Source organism: Lissotriton helveticus, chromosome 3_1 (genome assembly GCF_964261635.1).
Source record: "Lissotriton helveticus chromosome 3_1, aLisHel1.1, whole genome shotgun sequence".
Taxonomy (NCBI): Eukaryota; Metazoa; Chordata; class Amphibia; order Caudata; family Salamandridae; genus Lissotriton; species Lissotriton helveticus.
In genome coordinates, this window is record NC_136061.1 from 255,082,883 (window position 1) to 255,100,106 (window position 17,224).

General features: G+C 45.6%; 1 protein-coding gene across 5 annotated transcripts in view; it reads right to left on the bottom strand.

The window, feature by feature from the left end:
* Positions 1 to 17,224, bottom strand: part of CUEDC1 (CUE domain containing 1) — a 1,101,926-nt gene that overhangs the window by 12,461 nt on the left and 1,072,241 nt on the right. The window contains exon 12 of one of the 5 annotated variants that reach the window (XM_078679745.1): positions 14,249 to 14,289. The exons of the other annotated variants lie outside the window; for them this stretch is intronic. Coding sequence (XP_078535871.1) covers positions 14,286 to 14,289 — 4 coding nt within the window. The 3' untranslated portion in view covers positions 14,249 to 14,285. The remainder of the gene's footprint in view (positions 1 to 14,248; positions 14,290 to 17,224) is intronic. 5 annotated transcript variants of the gene reach the window in all.

The window sequence follows — 17,224 nt, forward strand, 5'->3', positions numbered from 1 at the left end:
GATGCCAAGCACTTAAGTATTATGGTTGCTTACCCAACAACAAAAGATGAATTTTGATATTAGGTGTGGAAAACCTTATTGTAAGAAAACAGGCCTATTGGAGATGTCCCCACCCCCACTTTTTGCCTCCGTTTGGACTAATAGATGCTGTTTTTCTGACTCTGACAGTACACTGAAGCCTGCAAACTAGGCACCAGTGCGAATCCTCACCCTAAAAATGATACAGGTGAATTAGTAACTCCAACTGGCAAAGATTTTAACCCCCTTATAAGTCCTGCATAGTACTCGTTACAACGCATGTGTTTTCTATAAATGCAATTACAACATAAGTCGTTATAACGGTGCGTTATTACATTGCAGGTGGGGGGGGACTGGAGTTTGGAACAGTATAGCTTACTATTCCAACTCCAGTGTGTACAATAGTAGGGAAGGTGTTGGATTGAAAATTCAACAATCACCTTCTGCCCCCTACAGCAATTCGTTGTAACTACTTGCGTTGTAATGCCAAGCGATGTAACATGTTGTCGTAACGACTTGCGATGTATTGGCATGTGATGTATCGCATGCGTTGTAAACAATGTTTCCCTAAGTCTCTAGTATATGGTACCAGTGGAAGCAAGGGTTTCAAAAGGGTCACCAAGGCCTGAAGCACTGTTTGTGCCACCCTGAGTGACCCAAGTAAACTCTATTGCAGACTGTTGGAGCAGTGCAAACTGCTCGAACTCTACTTTGCCAATGCCTTCCCACTTACCCCAGGCCCATTTGCGCACAGGCGGGTGGGAACATTAGGTAGTCAAGAGGTGTAAACTCCCAGAGGTCTAGCCAAATTCCTAGGGTGGGCTACATGGTCTGTACAGCTAAGAAAGGTTTCTGCCATTTTTAAAAGTGGTAGAATAGAGGGTTCTTGGTCAGAAAAGGTGCCCCTACCCCTCCCAATGTGGTCAATTTAGGGGCGGATTACCCGCTGAGGATAGTAGCCCATTGGCCACCTGCACACACATCACTAAACACCCCTAAAAATCTAGGATTTAACGGCTACCCGGACACCAGAACCTCAGTTCTGACCTGACTTGCAACAAAGGGTGAAAGAAGAGACTAGAGTATGCAACAGGAGCTGCACAAACCAAAAGTGGAATACTCAGCACTTGTGGTAACCTTCCTGGAACTGCAAGACTGTAGCTCATCCTGGTCAAAAGCACAGTTACCCCAAGCCAGAGGGACTCCTTTGAGAACCAAAGGCAACTCCAGACTCCCCTGGACTAATGGCACTAGCCCCCTGCATACAGCAGGCAAAGTCAACATACCAGAACCAAAGAATCACTGCCCTTCAGGCCCTTCCAGGGAATCGCCCTAAATTATATGGTCCAGTGCATTGTGAGAAGGAAGATCTTACCCAGTAAACATCTGTTCTTGGCATGTAGTGCTGTAGATTCACATGCTTTGCATAAGTCTGACATCAGGTGTTGGGCTCGGATGATTACATTTCTTTTTGTCCCAAGAAGTTTTCGTTGAGTCAAGAGGCTGTGTGACTCCTCTTTTGTTTTGTCGTGGGTAGGTGACAATGTAAGAATGCGGTGTATATACGCACTGAGATGTCCATGCAATATATGAAATAAAGTGTATGAACTGCAACTGCAATCATTTTTTGGGGCGGAGGGATGGCAAATGTGAAGCTACAGCACTACATGCCAAGAACAGATGCTTACACAGTAAGTAAAATAATCCGTTCGAGGCATGTGTGCTGTCGATACACATGCTTTGCATAGACTATTAAGCAGTCCCTCTACCCAGGCAGTGGTTAACATGTGAGGGTTGAAGTTGTCTTAAAAAACGTTTTAAGTGCTACCTGACCAACATTGACTTGTTTGTGTGCAAATACATCCACTCAATGTTTGGTGAAGGTATGTGGAGTTGCTGCTTTACAAATATCAGCAATAGGGATGTTACCTCGAATTTTTCTAGTGGAGTGTGATTTTTATAGCATGTCTGTATGCATTTAACTATCTTGAAATGCCCGATTTTTAAATTGCTTTTCCTAAACGAGAAGCTGCAAAGGCAACAAATAATTGTTTAGTTTTTCTAAATGATCTAGTCCTGTCGATGTAATACATCAATTCCCTTTTTACATCTAATGTCTGTAATGCCCTTTCTGCAACTGTATATGGCTGTGGGGGTAAGAAAAACAGGTAAATCAATGGATTGATTAATATGGATATTGGAAACTACTTTTGTTAGTAATTTAGGGTTAGTTGGTAGCACTACCCTGTCCCTATGTAATTGAAAGAAAGGCACTTCTAGGGCTAACGCCTACATTTCACTGACTCTTCAAAGAGAAGTAATAGCGATTAAAAATGCAAGTTTCCATGAAAGATATTGCAAACTGACAAGAATGTAATGGTTTGAAAAGAGGACGCATTAATCTTGTAAGGACAATGTTTAAGTTTCATGATGGGGCAGAGGGAAGTCTAGGAGGAATTATCCTTTTAAGTCCCTCCATAAAAGCTTATATGACAGGGATTTTAAACACTGATATGTGTTGTCTATTTTGGAGGTATACTGCAATAGCTGCAAGATGTAATCTTATAGAAGTATATGCTAATCCTGCAGTTTGCAAATGCAATAGGTATAAAATAAGTGTTAGTACTTTTGCCTAAAGAGGGTTAACATTTTGTTTGTGACAAAGCGTTTCCATTTTGCTGCATTACAATGCCTTGTAGGTGGTTTAAGATCCTCTTTAAGAATGTTCATACAGTCTTGAGGGAAATTTAAGTAACCAAACTCTAAGATCTCAGGAGCCAAATAGCAAGATTAATTTCTTTGGGATTAGGATATCTTAATGTTCCATGGTTCTGCGTGAGAAGGTCCGAGTTCCGGTGAAGGTTCTCATGTGGGATCGGAGATAGTTCCTTTAGTGTTGAGAACCATGGTTGTTGAGCCCATGTGAGAGCTATTAGAATCATGGTAAGAGATGTTTGTCAGAGTTTCCTGACCACTAATGGAAGTACTGGGAGAGGTGGAAAAGGGTATGCAAATACCCCTGACCAGTTCATCAATAGAGCATTGCCCTTGGATTGATGGTGGTGATATATGCCTGCGAAGTGAGGGCAGTGGGGTGAATCCCCCGTTTGTGGACTTGTTATCTGCACAGAAAGTTCGCAATCAGATTGTTTGTTCCTTAGACATGTTCTGCTAAAAGATGAATGTTGTGGTGTATTGCTAACATCCATATTTTCGAAGCTAATTGAGATAAAAGGAGAGTGTGTGTCCCTGTTTCTATAAATAATACTTAGTTGTCATATTGTCTGTTCGAATAAGGACAACTTTGTGCTGTAGGTGAGTTGAGAATGCTTTGATCGATAGATCAACAGCTTGCAGCTCTAGGTGACTGTTATGGACATTCTTGTGTTTGGAATCCCATGGTACCTGAATAGTAAGGTTGTGGAGATGTGCTCCCCATTCTGTTAGAGAAGCATCTGTTAGAATTATTTGGGGAACTGGGTCTTGAAACGGTCACCCCTAGGTCAGACTTTGTGGATTCCAACATTGCAGTGTGAGATACATGCAGCTGTTTACCAACACTAGAGCATGAATTTGACCCAGTGACTAAGTCCATTGTTGAGAGAGACATTGTTGTAGAGGTCTCATATTTAGTCTGGCATGTGTGACTATGTACATACGGGATGCCATCAAGCCCAGAAGTCTGAGAAATCTTTTGGCTGGATTGCAAGTTCCCGTTTGAAATTGTTGATTAACGTTAGTATGCTGCTTATTCGGTCTGTGTTTCGGATGCTAAGAAATGCGTTACTTACCTGTAACTGCAGTTATCCAGTATTGATGTCTTTCATAGATTCACATGCCTGAATCATTCCACGTCGTCGAGACGGGAGTCCCCGGTACATAGAAAAGTAATGTCCTATAGACATACATAGAGAAAAGTAGGCCTAAGGGCCTAACCTTAGTAGCCTATCTATGTCCTTTTGTAAAAAGGACCAAACTCCAGAAGGTAGCCAATCCGCTACCACCTCCCTCTAGAACCTTCCTCTCAGTCTCTCAGATTTTCGTACGCACCAAGCTAGGTAGGCGTAATACATGTTAGAGAGAGATGTGAGACCTTCCAGGGGAGGCGGGAGGGTTGCATGTGAATCTATGAAAGACACCAATACTGGATAACTGCAGTTACAGGTAAGTAACACATTTCTTATCCAGTATTATGGGTGTCTTTCATAGATTCACATGCCTGAAAGAGAGTAGCAAGCAATACATTATGCCCATTTCTGATGGAACAGCATATAGCAGTCTGTAGATAATACATATCATGCAACTAAGAACCATCAACAAGTAACAAGAAATAAGGAAATAAATGTGCATACCAGCGAAGGATAGTGGGAAGGAGGAAGGCTCACCTCACTGGAATAGATGGCGAAGCACAGCCTGGCCCACAGCTGCATCCTGCATCAGTTCCGTATCCAGGCAGTGGTGCCTGGTAAAGGTGTGCGGCGACTTCCAGGTCGCTGCCCTGCATATGTCCAGTATTGGCACCCCAGAGAATAGCGCTGCCGATGTGGACACAGCTCTTGTAAAATGGGCTCTCACTTTGGAGTGCAATGGCCGTCCAGCTTTGTCATGGCAAAAGGCAATTGCAGAGGATATCCATCGTGAGATACTTTGTTTGGAAAGTGGCATGGCTTTCCTCGGTCTGCTGAATGCGATGAAAAGCTGATTCGTTTTCCTGAAATGCTTTGTTTTGTCAAGGTAAAATTTGAGACACCTCTTCAGGTCCAAAGAGTGCAGGGATTTTTCAGCTGCAGTACTGGGATTTGGGAAGAATGATCGGAGGACTAGGGGTTCATTTAAATGGAAGTCCGACGGGACCTTAGGAATAAATCGAGGATTAGTTCTTAAAACCACTCTGTCTTCCCTGAACTGCATGAAGGGATTTTGTATGGAAAGAGCCTGTAGTTCGCTGACCCGACTAGCTGAGGTCAGAGCCAATAGGAGGGCTGTCTTCCAGGAGATGTATTTGACATCCGCCCTATGGATGGGCTCGATAGGGTGTTTCATCAATTGGTTGAGTACCACATTGAGATGCCATGTTGGTGGAACTCTCCGTGGCAGAGGTAAGGATCTGTAGAGCCCCTTAAGGAATTGCTTTATTAACCTGTGGGACCAGAGAGAGGCCCCTTTTGAAGTTCTCGTAAACCGGGAAATTGCTGCCAGATGAACTCTGATAGAGGCATGCGCAAGTCCCGATTGTGCCAGGTGTAACAGATATGGTAGGAGCTGCTCTGGAGTAACCCGAAAGGGATGGAGACCTTTGTCCTTACACCAAATGCAAAAGCGTTTCCACTTTAAGGAATAGGTCTTGTTTGTGCTGTCTGCTCTTGCTTTTGCGAGGACATCCTTGCACTTCTGCGGAATGTCTAATTGGTAGAACTCTCGGTACTCAGGAGCCAGGCCGATAATCTGAGTGATTTCAGATTCGGGTGCAGTACTTGGCCGTTGGACATCGTGAGCAGGGATGGATGTTGGCCTAGACGGATTGGCGGTTGGACTGAGAGGCGATGGAGGTCCGTGAACCAATGCTGCCTCGGCCAGAACGGGGCAATCATAATCAGGGTGCAGTGCTCCGTTTTCATTTTCCGAAGGACTCTTGGTATCAGGGGAAATGTGGGAAATGCATACGCAAAAACGTTGCGCCAGCCGATGGAAAATGCATTTCCGAGGGACCGCGACTGGGGATGCCAACTTGCGAAGTTGCGGCATTGGGCGTTCTCCCTGGTGGCAAAGAGGTCGATCTGTAGTCTCCCCCATTCCGAAAAGATGCGATTCAGCGCTTTTTGTTCAAGTTCCCATTCGTGGGACAGCGACCTTCGTCTGCTTAGAGCATCTGCTATGACGTTGTCCTTGCCTGGTTCATACTCCGCTGACAGTGTGATATTGTGGAGCACAAGCCAGTTCCAAATTTTCTGCGATTCGCGAGATAGTGTTAGCGAACGTGTCCCTCCCTGCTTGTTCAAGTAGTGCATTGTCGTGGTGTTGTTGGTCCTGACAAGCACTGGGGAGTTCTTGATGCGCGGGAGGAAAGCCTGCAGAGATAGGAAAACTGCTCTCAGTTCTAGGAGGTTGATATGGAGCTGCTGTTCCTGGTCCGTCCATTTGCCCTGCCCTGCAATTCTTGAAGGACCGCTCCCCATCCCTCTAGGGTGGCATCCGTAGTTATCACGTGTGGAGCTGCAGCTAGCAAGAATGATAGTCCTTGCGAGAGGTTCTTGGGCGACCTCCACCAGAGCACGGCTTTGGTCATTTGCTGAGTTATCACGATGCGATCCTCGAAAGAGCCTGTGCTTTGAGTCCACTGCCTGGTCAAGGCCTCCTGCAGAGGGCGCATTCTGAGCTGACAGTGTGGAATAAGCAGGATACACAAGGACATCATCCCCAGGAGGGACTTGAAAGTACGGACCAGTAGGATTTTTTTGAGGCCACTGCGGTGGCCAAAGTGATAAGCTTGTGCTTCCTCTCCTGCGATGGGAATGCTTTTGAACATTCCGTATTCAAAGTTGCCCCGAGAAAGGTAAGAACTCGGGAGGGCTGTAAGGTAGACTTCTCGTGATTGAGCGTCAGGCCCAGTTGCAGGAAAAGATTAAGACAGGCGTTGGAGGACTCGGCTGCGCCTTTCATAGATGGTGCTTTCACCAGCCAGTCGTCCAGGTAAGGGAAGACCTGGTGTCCATGCTGTCGTAGAAAAGCTGCCACAGGGGAGAGGCACTTGGTGAAAATTTGAGGTGCCGATTTGAGGCCGAATGGGAGGACACAGAATTGGTAGTGCTCACCCGCTACTTCGAATCTGAGGAATTTCCTGTGGCGTTTGTGAATAGGGATGTGATAATATGCGTCTTGCAGGTCTAAAGAAGCGGGAATAAAATCCCTTCCGTTTCTGAGCTGATGGGACTCGCTCTATTGCTCTTTTCCTTAACATTGAAGAGACCTCTTGAAGGAGTAATCGTAAATGTCCGTGTTGAAGCTTGCGAGGAGGAGTTGTCGGGGGGGATTGAATTGGATTCCAACGAATGACCGAATTGTATCAATTGGAGCACCCACCGATCCGTTGTAATTGATCTCCAATTGTGGAGGAAGTGTGTTAGTTTTCCTCCAAGTTTGAAAGAACGAGATTGTGGACGGACTGGCTGCTGGAAGCGGTCATTGGCGTCTGCCAGTGGCCTTCCTCTGGTTTTTTCCCCTGTAGTTGGACCTTCCATACGAGGTCTGGCAACCGTGTTGCTGTTGTCGCTGTTGGTATTGCGATCGACCTTGGTTATAGGAGTATGAGGATTTGCTCTGGTACGATCCTCTGTAAGAGGGCTGACCTCTACCCCTGCGCCCTCGAAAGGACTGGTTTTTAAACTGCAACGTGCCAAGCGCTCGTGCCATGTCCGTATCTTTTTTGATTGTTTGTAAGGCCTCGTCGATTTTCTCCCCAGTGAGGTGCTGGCCGTCGTAGGGCATGTCGAGTACTTTAGTTTGGACTTCTTGACGGAAGGATGTTGCTTTAAGCCACCCCTGTCTTCGCAGGACCGCGGCGCCTGCTAGCTGTCTGAAGCCGGTCATTGCAACATCTATAGCACAATCAATAAGTTCTAATGCCGATGTTTGGCCCTCCTTAAGGAGTGATTGAACTTCCTCCTTCAAATTATCAGGTAGTTCCGTCAGATATGGGGCAATATCCTCCCACAATTGCCTGATGTAGCGACCGAGTAGCGCGATGGAATTAGCTAATTTGACAGTCATGGCCGACGTGGTGGAAAAACGTTTGCCAATACTGTCTAGTTTCCTGCCTTCCTTGTCCGGTGGAGCCGACAATGGGGAGGACGGATTCCTAGAGTTCTTTTGAGCCGCCTGGGTAACCACGGAATCTGGCTGGGGATGCCCGGTAAGGCAGGCCGGTGCTGTTGTTGGTGCCTTATACTTCTTGTCCAGCCGTGGTACCATTGCGGAGACCGAGGCTGGTGTCTGCATCAGTTGTTTCCCTTGTTCCCATATGTGATCAATGATTGGAATTGGTAATTTTTTATTGCGCCAGGCTGTTTGACAGAGAGCCCGTCCCATCACCCCTATTGTTATAGGTGAGCTCTCAATTTTTGCTCGCTCTGATTTAAGCAAGGAAACAATGGACAGACGGTGGATGCTCCGCAAACTGATAGATCCAATTAAGTCTAGTGCGGTCAGGCGTTTCTTCAGGAACCTGCCCGCCTTAAGGTCATTAAAAACGGACGCACTCATTTTTTTACTGATGCAAAGGAAGCGGAAGCATATCTAGCTAGCACCAGTGCGGGCAAGAGCAAGACTTAAAATTAATTTGAAGAATTAGTGCTAACTGCATATGCTAAGTGCTAATCTCAACTGGAGGGCTCGGTACTTAGAAACATTGGTTGCACGGGGGGGCTCTCCCTTTTTTCTTTTTCTTCTCCTTTTGATGCATTACTGAGAATATGATAAATGTCTATTTTGTTTTTTGCTCTATTTTGGTAAATCGTTCAAAGCAGAGGGAGGGTGGGGGCCTCTTAAGGTGATTTGCTACGCAGGCTGCCTTTCCAGCGGCAGCCGTCGCAGAAGGGTGGCTCTTCCCCGGCTGGGGTAAGAGCTAGGGGGGAGGGTGCTTTTCTCAGCAGGATGGGGGGTTGGGAGGTTGGGGGGGGGAGAAATTAGAAAAATTTGCTTTTAGGCTGACGGGGTAGAACGCTGCAAGGACATTATAGCTCTTAGTTTTGTTTACTAATGGCATGAGGAATAGGAAACTCATTATTTTTTATTTATTTAAGGTTTTGTAGAGCGCGTAGTAACCCGTGAGCATCCCAGCGCTGGAACCTAGAAAATCCAGAGGGAGTGGCAGCCGAGGAAGACGGAAAGATCAGGGAAAGAGAAGTGTTTTCAGTGATTTTCTAAAAAGGAGAAGATTCGATTCCATTCTCAATTTCCTGGGCAGAGTATTCCAGTGTTTAGCCGCGTTTACAGAAAATAGTCGTCCACCAGACCGGGCTTTCTTCACTCTATGGACAGTAATGAAATTCTCGTGGTCCGAGCGGAGCGATCTGGTGGCTTTGTAAGGAGTGATGAGGTTTCCGAGGATGGGGGGGCCTTTGTTGTGAAGGAGTTTGTGTGCCAGGCAGAGAGCTTTGAACACAACTCTTTCTCTGACTGGCAGCCAGTGAAGTTGCCTCAAGGCAGACTTCGCTGATGTTCTGGCTGGGGTATTAGTGAGAAGTCGGGCCGCGGCGTTCTGAATTCTCTGTAGGGTGTTAAAGGTGGCTTCGGGGGCTCCCAGAAAGATGGCGTTGCTGTAGTCCAGCCTGGATAAGATAAGGCCTTGGATCAGCAGTTTCCGGGAAGTGAGAGGGAGCAGGGGGAGGACTTTCCTGCATGACCTGAGAAGTCCAAAGCAGATACCCGAGTTTTTTTTTGCCTGGGTTCTGAAGGACAGGTCTTTCTCGAGCCATATTCCCAGGCTCTTGACCTCCGTTTTAGGGGCAGGGGGTTCACCTAAACAGGCAGGCCATATGTTCGGTGGGAGGGAGAGCCCTTTTTGTCCAAGGAGCAGAATTTCCGTCTTGGACCCGTTGAGTTGTTCATCCACCCCTGAATTTCAGCGAGGCAACTATGAAGGTTGGAGGGTTCACGGTTGGGGTGGGAGAGAGTTACCACCAACTGGGTATCATCAGCATAATTGATGATTGTCACTCCGAACGGGGTGACCACCTCCTCCAAAGGGGACATGTAAACGTTAAATAACGTTGGGCTTAATGACGAGCCCTGCGGCACTCCGCACCGAAGAGGGACTTCTGGGGAGTGGTTGTCGCTCTCCCAGACTTGGAAGGAATGATGATTGAGAAATGACACAAGCCACTTCAGGGCAGTGCCCTTCACTCCGATATCTCCAAGACGCTGGATTAAAATCCGCTGATTGACCGTGTCGAAGGCCGCACTGAGGTCCAGGAGGATCACTGCCACTGATCCTCCTGTATCCAAAATGCATCTGGCCTCCTCCACTGCCGCCAGGAGGGCGGTGTCAGTGCCCTGCCCTGGGCGGAATCCCGTCTGAGATAGTTTGAGTAGGTTGTTGGACTCTAAAAATAGCGAAAGTTTTTTATTCACTAAGTTCTCAGCGACTTATTTTATTCCCTGGGAAGAGGGAAATTGTCCTGTAATTGGCTAGGTCCTGAGGGTCCAGTGTGGGTTTTTTGAGGAGACCTTTAACAACAGCCGCTTTCCAGCTGGGAGGGACCTTTCCTTGAAGTAAAGAAGCGTTAATGAGGGCAGTGAGTGGAGGGACAATGGTGTGGGCTACTTTCTTCAGGAAGCGCATAGGGAACGGGTCGCTGGGAGAGCCACTCTTAATTGTGGCAAGCATTGCGGAGACCTCTTCAGTGGTTACCGGGCCAAATGAGTCAAGGTGGGGGGCTCGGGTGCGGGCATGTGGATGGCGAAGGATTAGAGTTGTAACCGCCTGTCACACTAATGTCAATTAATGGTAGGGAGGCGAGGATTTTTGGAATTTTGTTGTCGAAGAATTTTGCCAGTTTGTTACATTTGTCCTCCGCGGTGTTAGCATCAAGGGATTTTGCTGCGGGACCCGGGACATTGAGAAGTTCTTTTAAAATAGTGAAAGTTTCCCTCGCGGAGCAAGAGGAATTTTTTATTCTTTCCTCGTAGAATGATCTTTTGTGGTTGCGGAGCGCAATTTTGTACGTTCTTATAGATACCCGGAAGGCTTCTTTTTTTCCCACGAGTTTCTCCCTCCTCCATGCGCGTTCAGTCCTTTTACATTCCTTCCGGAAGGAATTTAGTTCCGGGGTGTACCAGGGGGCTGGGTTTACCCTCTTGGCATGTTTAAGGGTATTAGAAAGGGGTAGCAGACTGTCTAGTGATTGGGAGAGCCAGGAATTAAACTCACTATCGGCTGTTATGGGGTCAAGGGCAGGGGGGGGGGGCCGAATCTCTGAGCTTGGATGCCCACTCCTCAGGCACAAGTTTGTGCCAGCGTCTGGTGAGGACCCGGGTTTTGGGCAGTTGGGGTAGTGGGGCCTCACGACGCCAAACAATAGGGATCAGGAAGTGGTCAGTCCAAGGGAGAGGGAGGGGAGCGCGGGTTTTGAAATCATGGATATTGGTAAAAATAGGGTCCAGAAGGTGGCCTTTATCGTGAGTAGACTGTGAATTCTTTAGGATACTTGGACACTTGGAGATGGGTTTAAGGTCTTTTTTACATACAAATGTATGAAATAAAGTGCTTAGCTTGGAACGTAGCGGGGCTAAATAGCAAAAATAAGAGATGTTCGGTTAAAGAAGAACTAAAATTACACAACCCTCATTTAGTCTTCTTATCTGAAACACATATTGCTGGAAAGGATAAAAAGCTACTTAAGCAATTGGGATACGACATTGTGGTTTGCTCCACTTTTGGGCACCCCACAAGAGGGGTTGCTAACCTCAAGGATAGGCGATTTAGGGCCGAAGTAATACAGACCTCTTGTGGTAAGGGTGGCAGATGGGCTGTAGCTCAGATTAGCTTCGAGAATCATAAATATGTCCTATGTGTGGTCTATGGCTTTAATACAGACGTGCCTATCCTTTTTGATCACCTGAATATTAAACTTTTGGACTGGGAGGGAGAACTTATCAACATGGGGGATTTTAATTGTATCATGGACTATAGTATAGATACAACCAGGTCTGGTAGTTATCAAAGGATGCACAAAACCAGGTTGTCCATTCTTGATTTATGTCGCATCTACAACATTAAAGACGCTTGGCGGTATTTATATCCAAAAACACCGGGGTATACCTACTACTCCGCACCTCATAAGCTTTGTTCAAGACTGGATATGGCATTAACGAGCGATAACCTACTGAAGGTCAGCTCCATGGTTTTATACCCCCGAATCTCTTCTGATCACAATGCAATAATGCTGATATTTACAACAACACATACCAAGACTTCTCCCAGACCATTTTCCTACCCCAGACATTTAGTTTCAGACATGCTCTACATGACGCAGCTTAAATCACATCTTACAGAATTTATAGACATTAATATAGGTTCAGCTACATACTGTATGGTATGGGATGCTTGCAAAGCAAGTATTAGGAGTTTCACTCAGGCTTACGTTATTAGACAAAACCTGGAACGGAAAAAACACAATGATATGCTGATCTCAAAAATAACCACCCAAGAAGAGTTACTGGCCTCAGCACTCCGATCAAATTTGTCAACGATCACAGAAATCGGCCTCAAACTTGGCCTATTAAAAAGCAAAGCTAAGACCAAGTTTATTCAGAAGAGCAGCTCCAATATACATACATTTAAAATAGCACAATACGAGGGGGGGGGGATAAAATCGGCAAAATTCTGGCCTATAAAGTAGCTGAGGACAGAGCAAGCTCTACGATTACAAATATCCGGGGGGCCGGTAACAAGATTTATAATCAGCCACTAGATATACTTGAACAATTTGCTGATTTCTATAAAACATTATATACTCCAGAAACTGAGCCTAACCTAGACGATATACGGGAATACGTTGAAGAGCACTCAATAAACATACAGAACATTTTAGAGATGGGCTCACTGTCTGACGATATAACCATGGCAGAATTACATCAGGCCATCGCTCTATTACCTGTAGGAAAAGCGGCAGGGGAGGACACAATACCTCTGGAGATATACAAAGCGTGCTTAGAGGAATTAGAACATTTGCTGCTGAAGATTATTCAATCTGTAGGGTCAAATGGAAAAGCTCCTAAATCACGGAATAGGGCGAAAATAATATTTCTTTTGAAGAAAGACAAGCCGAAGGAGGAGAGAGGGTCATATCGCCCTATTTCCCTGATAAACACGGACGCAAAAATATTTGCAAAAATTCTAGCACTAAGACTAGCCCCTATCATGCCTCAAATTATTAACCCACAGCAACATGGGTTCATAGCCGGGAGAGACACTACAATGCACGTTAATATGGCCATTACGGCATTTGATGTAGCAGAGACTGAATCCAGCCCACTCGGCATGATCCTATTAGATGCCGAGAAGGCTTTTGACCGAGTGGGGTGGGACTATCTCTGGTGCGTCTTGTCCAAAATGGGGTTTGGGGGGCAATTTTTGCGGGGAATACAGGCGCTGTATGACAACCCAATGGCCTGCACTATCTATGGGGGCTTGACCTCTCCAGATTTTTCAATTTTATGTGGCACTCGTCAGGGATGTCCTTTATCACCTCTTTTATTTGCCCTCTCACTGGAACCTTATTTGTTTGCTCTTCAATCTCAAACCCAGATTGTACCCTTTAGATCAGGCTCACAGGTGCTAAAAATAACAGCATATGCTGATGATATCACGGTTTACTCACAAGATATCGTTGAGGCTCTACAGGAAATCACCCTAGAGGCCGGCAAATTTGGGAAGGTGTCGGGTTACAAACGCAACTTACAAAAGACACAAGTTAAAACTAATTACACCCCAGCCGTGTTGGTTCCTGAGATCTGCAAAATTGCTACATACTTAGGGGTCAAAATGACGGCTAAATTACAGGAAATCAACAATATAAATTACAATGAATTAACTAAATCCACTATTTTATTATTAAAAAAGTGGCACAGACTCCCCCTGAATTTAATCGGCAGAATCAATCTAATTAAGATGAAGGTATTGCCCAAATTTGTGTACTTATTTAGATCCATCTCATTGGCATTAAACAATCAGTTTTTTAAGCAACTCGACGGAGCGCTCAGCAGCTTTATCTGGGGCTACAAAAAAGCAAGAAGGTAGCTGAATCTTATGAAAAATAATACGAGTGAGGGAGGGCTTAACTTTCCCGATTTTAAGCTGTACTTTTGGTCTGCTTTTGTTACTCGTCTCCGATCTCTACTTAATAGAGGAGGGGCACTGTTTTTCCATTCTTTTATGTTAAAACTTGATTCAAATATGTTTTTACTACGAGCAAATGACCCTAATTATTACAAAAGGGTTAAATTCAAGACCGCAAAGAACATAACAAAGATTTGGGGCAATATACTAACTTTCTGTAAAACCACTTTTTTCACTCAAAGCTACCGCTGTGGGGCAACCCAGGTCTCCCAGGAATCTTTAATGACAATATCGCACATGGTTGGTCTAGGTTAGGAATTAGCGTTCTGGGGGACTTATATGGCACACAAGGATTTTTAGACTTCAACACTCTTAAATTGATATATGACTTACCTGAAAATATGAGGTATAAACACTTACAGTTGCACGATTACCTGATAAACAAAAAACAAGTTTTGGAGGTTTTTGATTGTGATATATGGACCTGTTAATACTCTTTAAAAAGCAAGTCAAGCTTATAGACTTTTAATCGATCTCAAATTAAACGACTGTCCTAAATTAGCTGACAAGTGGAGTAGATTACTGGGTTCCAATATAACATCAAAACAAGTAGAGTGTTCCCTGATAAATATTAACAAGTGAGTACGGTCATCTAGTCTAAGACTCCAACAATTTAGAACAGCTTGCATGTTATACTACACGCCCGAAAGAATCTCCAAATGGTCTTCTAATAATTCCTACAGCGATCGCACAAAATGCCCCAAATGTTCCATCGACGCAGCTGATCTGGCACATATGCTGTTTTCTTGTCCTAATCTTAAGGCCTTCTGGGGCGATATTCAGAAAGTTTTGAAAATGAAGCAGATTCAGTTGCCTATATTTACGGCTGCTTCTGTTTTGCTAGACACCTATCCGGTCTCTTTCCCACAGGCAGCCTTGGTTACTATACTTATGTCTTGTGCCAAGCTAACCGCGGCCAGAGCCTGGACCTGTTCCGAACCACCTACGGTCTGGGACTGGTGGGCACTTGTAACCGAGATCCATTCGATGGAACTAGCCTTAGCGAATATTAGGGGAACACGCTCACTGATCAAATTTAAAAAAAATTGGGGAACCTTTGTGGAATGATGATGCTTTCTTCTTTTATTGGGTATAGGCAAATACCATGCTTTAATTATACTAATAACCAGCGTCTCCAGGGGAATTTATTTTGACCGATCATTGAAAGAAAATGTTATAACTTTCCTAATCATGTATTAGTGAATTAATCTACTATTTTCTCTTCTTTTTGCACTTTCTCTTTCTTTTTTTTTTGCTCTGTTTTCTTTATTGTATTATATCTACATGTCCGCTAACATATGTATTAATGAATTAATGTATTTCTTCCCTGTCAGCTTGTTAACAATAAAAATAATAATAAAAAAAAAAAGGAATTGATCTGGTTGTTTTCCTAACTAGGTCTTTAAAAACATATAGGAAACAGTCTGTTTCAGTGGATTCCATAGACATATGGAATCTTGTGGCCGCTCTCTCCACTAAATTGTGAAATCCGCCAATGTTCACTGGCGGCGAGTCCGAGGTAGTGGGTTCAGGTGTGGCCGGAGAAGGAGCGATGTAGTCCTCATCGTCCCTATGGTTGGACAGGTCGTCCCGTACCTCCCCTTCTTCTGGTTCCTCGCCCTCGTCGTCAGAAGACGGGATATGTTGTACTGTTTCTCTTTCCTGACGGATCACCAAAGGTGACGGTCTAGGTCTTGAGGATGGGTCGGTCCAGATGTAGCTGGATTCTTCTCCGTTGATGGGGTCGATGTTGATTCAGGAAATCGCTGTTTGTAGTCTTGGATCAAGAACTGTAGGTCTGAGACTATAGACACCGGAAGGCATACCATAGGCGTGACTTGCGGCTGGACCTGTGAATGCACGGTCTCCTCCGTAAAAACCACTTCATCGCCGTCCTCATCAGTGCTTTGGCACTTTACTATGAGGTCTGAAGGACTGGTGGCCTGACCGTACTGGTCATCGTCCGATTCCTCATCTTGTAGCAGACAAGATGGGGGTAACTTTTGCACCCTGCTTGGAGACGTTAAGTCTGGTGTTATTGGCTTTTTCGTACTCTTCGTCGTTGGAATCGTAGACGGCTGACTGGCTGCTGACGACGGAGAAATCAAGTCCGACTGTTTCCATAGCGTCGACGGTGTCGACGACCGTGTTGTCGTCGACTGAATTTCGATTGACGATGGTGATTTCGTCGACGGTACCTTCGACGACGGTACCTTCGACGACGGACCCGTCGTTGATGGTGCGCTCGTCGACGGTGTCTTCGTCGTTGATGGAGCGCCCATCGACGGTGTCTTCGCCGTCGCCAGTCATTACCGTCGTCGATGTCTTCGTTGACTGAACGCTGGTCGACGAGAGTGTCTTCGTCAACGGCGCAGGCGTCGACGGTTTTGGCCTCGTCGTCGACGCTGATGTCGTTGATGTCGTAGACGGAATCTTAATCAACGTCGAGTGCTTTTTGATGAGAATAATCGACGACACAGGCTTACCCGCCGTCGACGATGGAGTAGTCGTCTTCGTCGATGCTGACGACGCGGTCGTCGTCGACACCGTCGTCGTCGATGTAGAAACATAAGACTGTAGAGACGGATTTCCTCAGCGCTGAGGGAAACGTCGACGAAATCGTCGTCGACGACGGCACAGGCTTCCTGAAGGCAGGAACCTCCTTGTCAGACGTTGTAGATTTTGCTGCTGAAGACTTTTTGATAGTCTTTTTAGGAGGACCGTCTGTAGGGCTAGGGAAAGCAACCCTGTGCCTCTTCAAGGATAATTTAGAGGAAACTGAAGCCATCTCACCGTCCTCTGAAGACTGCAGGTTGTCTCTGGTTTTCAGCCTGTTCAACCAGAGGAGCAGCCTTCCTTCCCTGTCTTTTAGACTTTTTGTAGAGAATGTTCTACAAATCCTACATTCCTTAGGAGAATGGTCTGGGTAAAGACAGTATAGACAGGTTTCATGCTTGTCATCGACGTGGAGCCTCTTCTTACCACAAGAAGAGCAAGCTCTGAAGAGACCCTTCTTCTGTTGATCAGCCATTGTTGATTTATGAAGGAAATATCCAATTTCTGTGAGGAAGAGATAAAACTAGGAAACCTGAGGAGAACTCAGGTGGGTACTCCCTAGCACAACGTGCGGTAGAAAATCTGAGAGACTGAGGCTCCTGACAGGAAGGTTCTAGAGGAAGGTGGTAGCTGGTTGGCTACCTTCTGGAGTTTGGTCCTTTTTACAAAAGGACATAGATAGGCTACTAAGGTTAGGCCCTTAGGCCTACTTTTCTCTATGTATGTCTATAGGACATTACTTTTCTATGTACC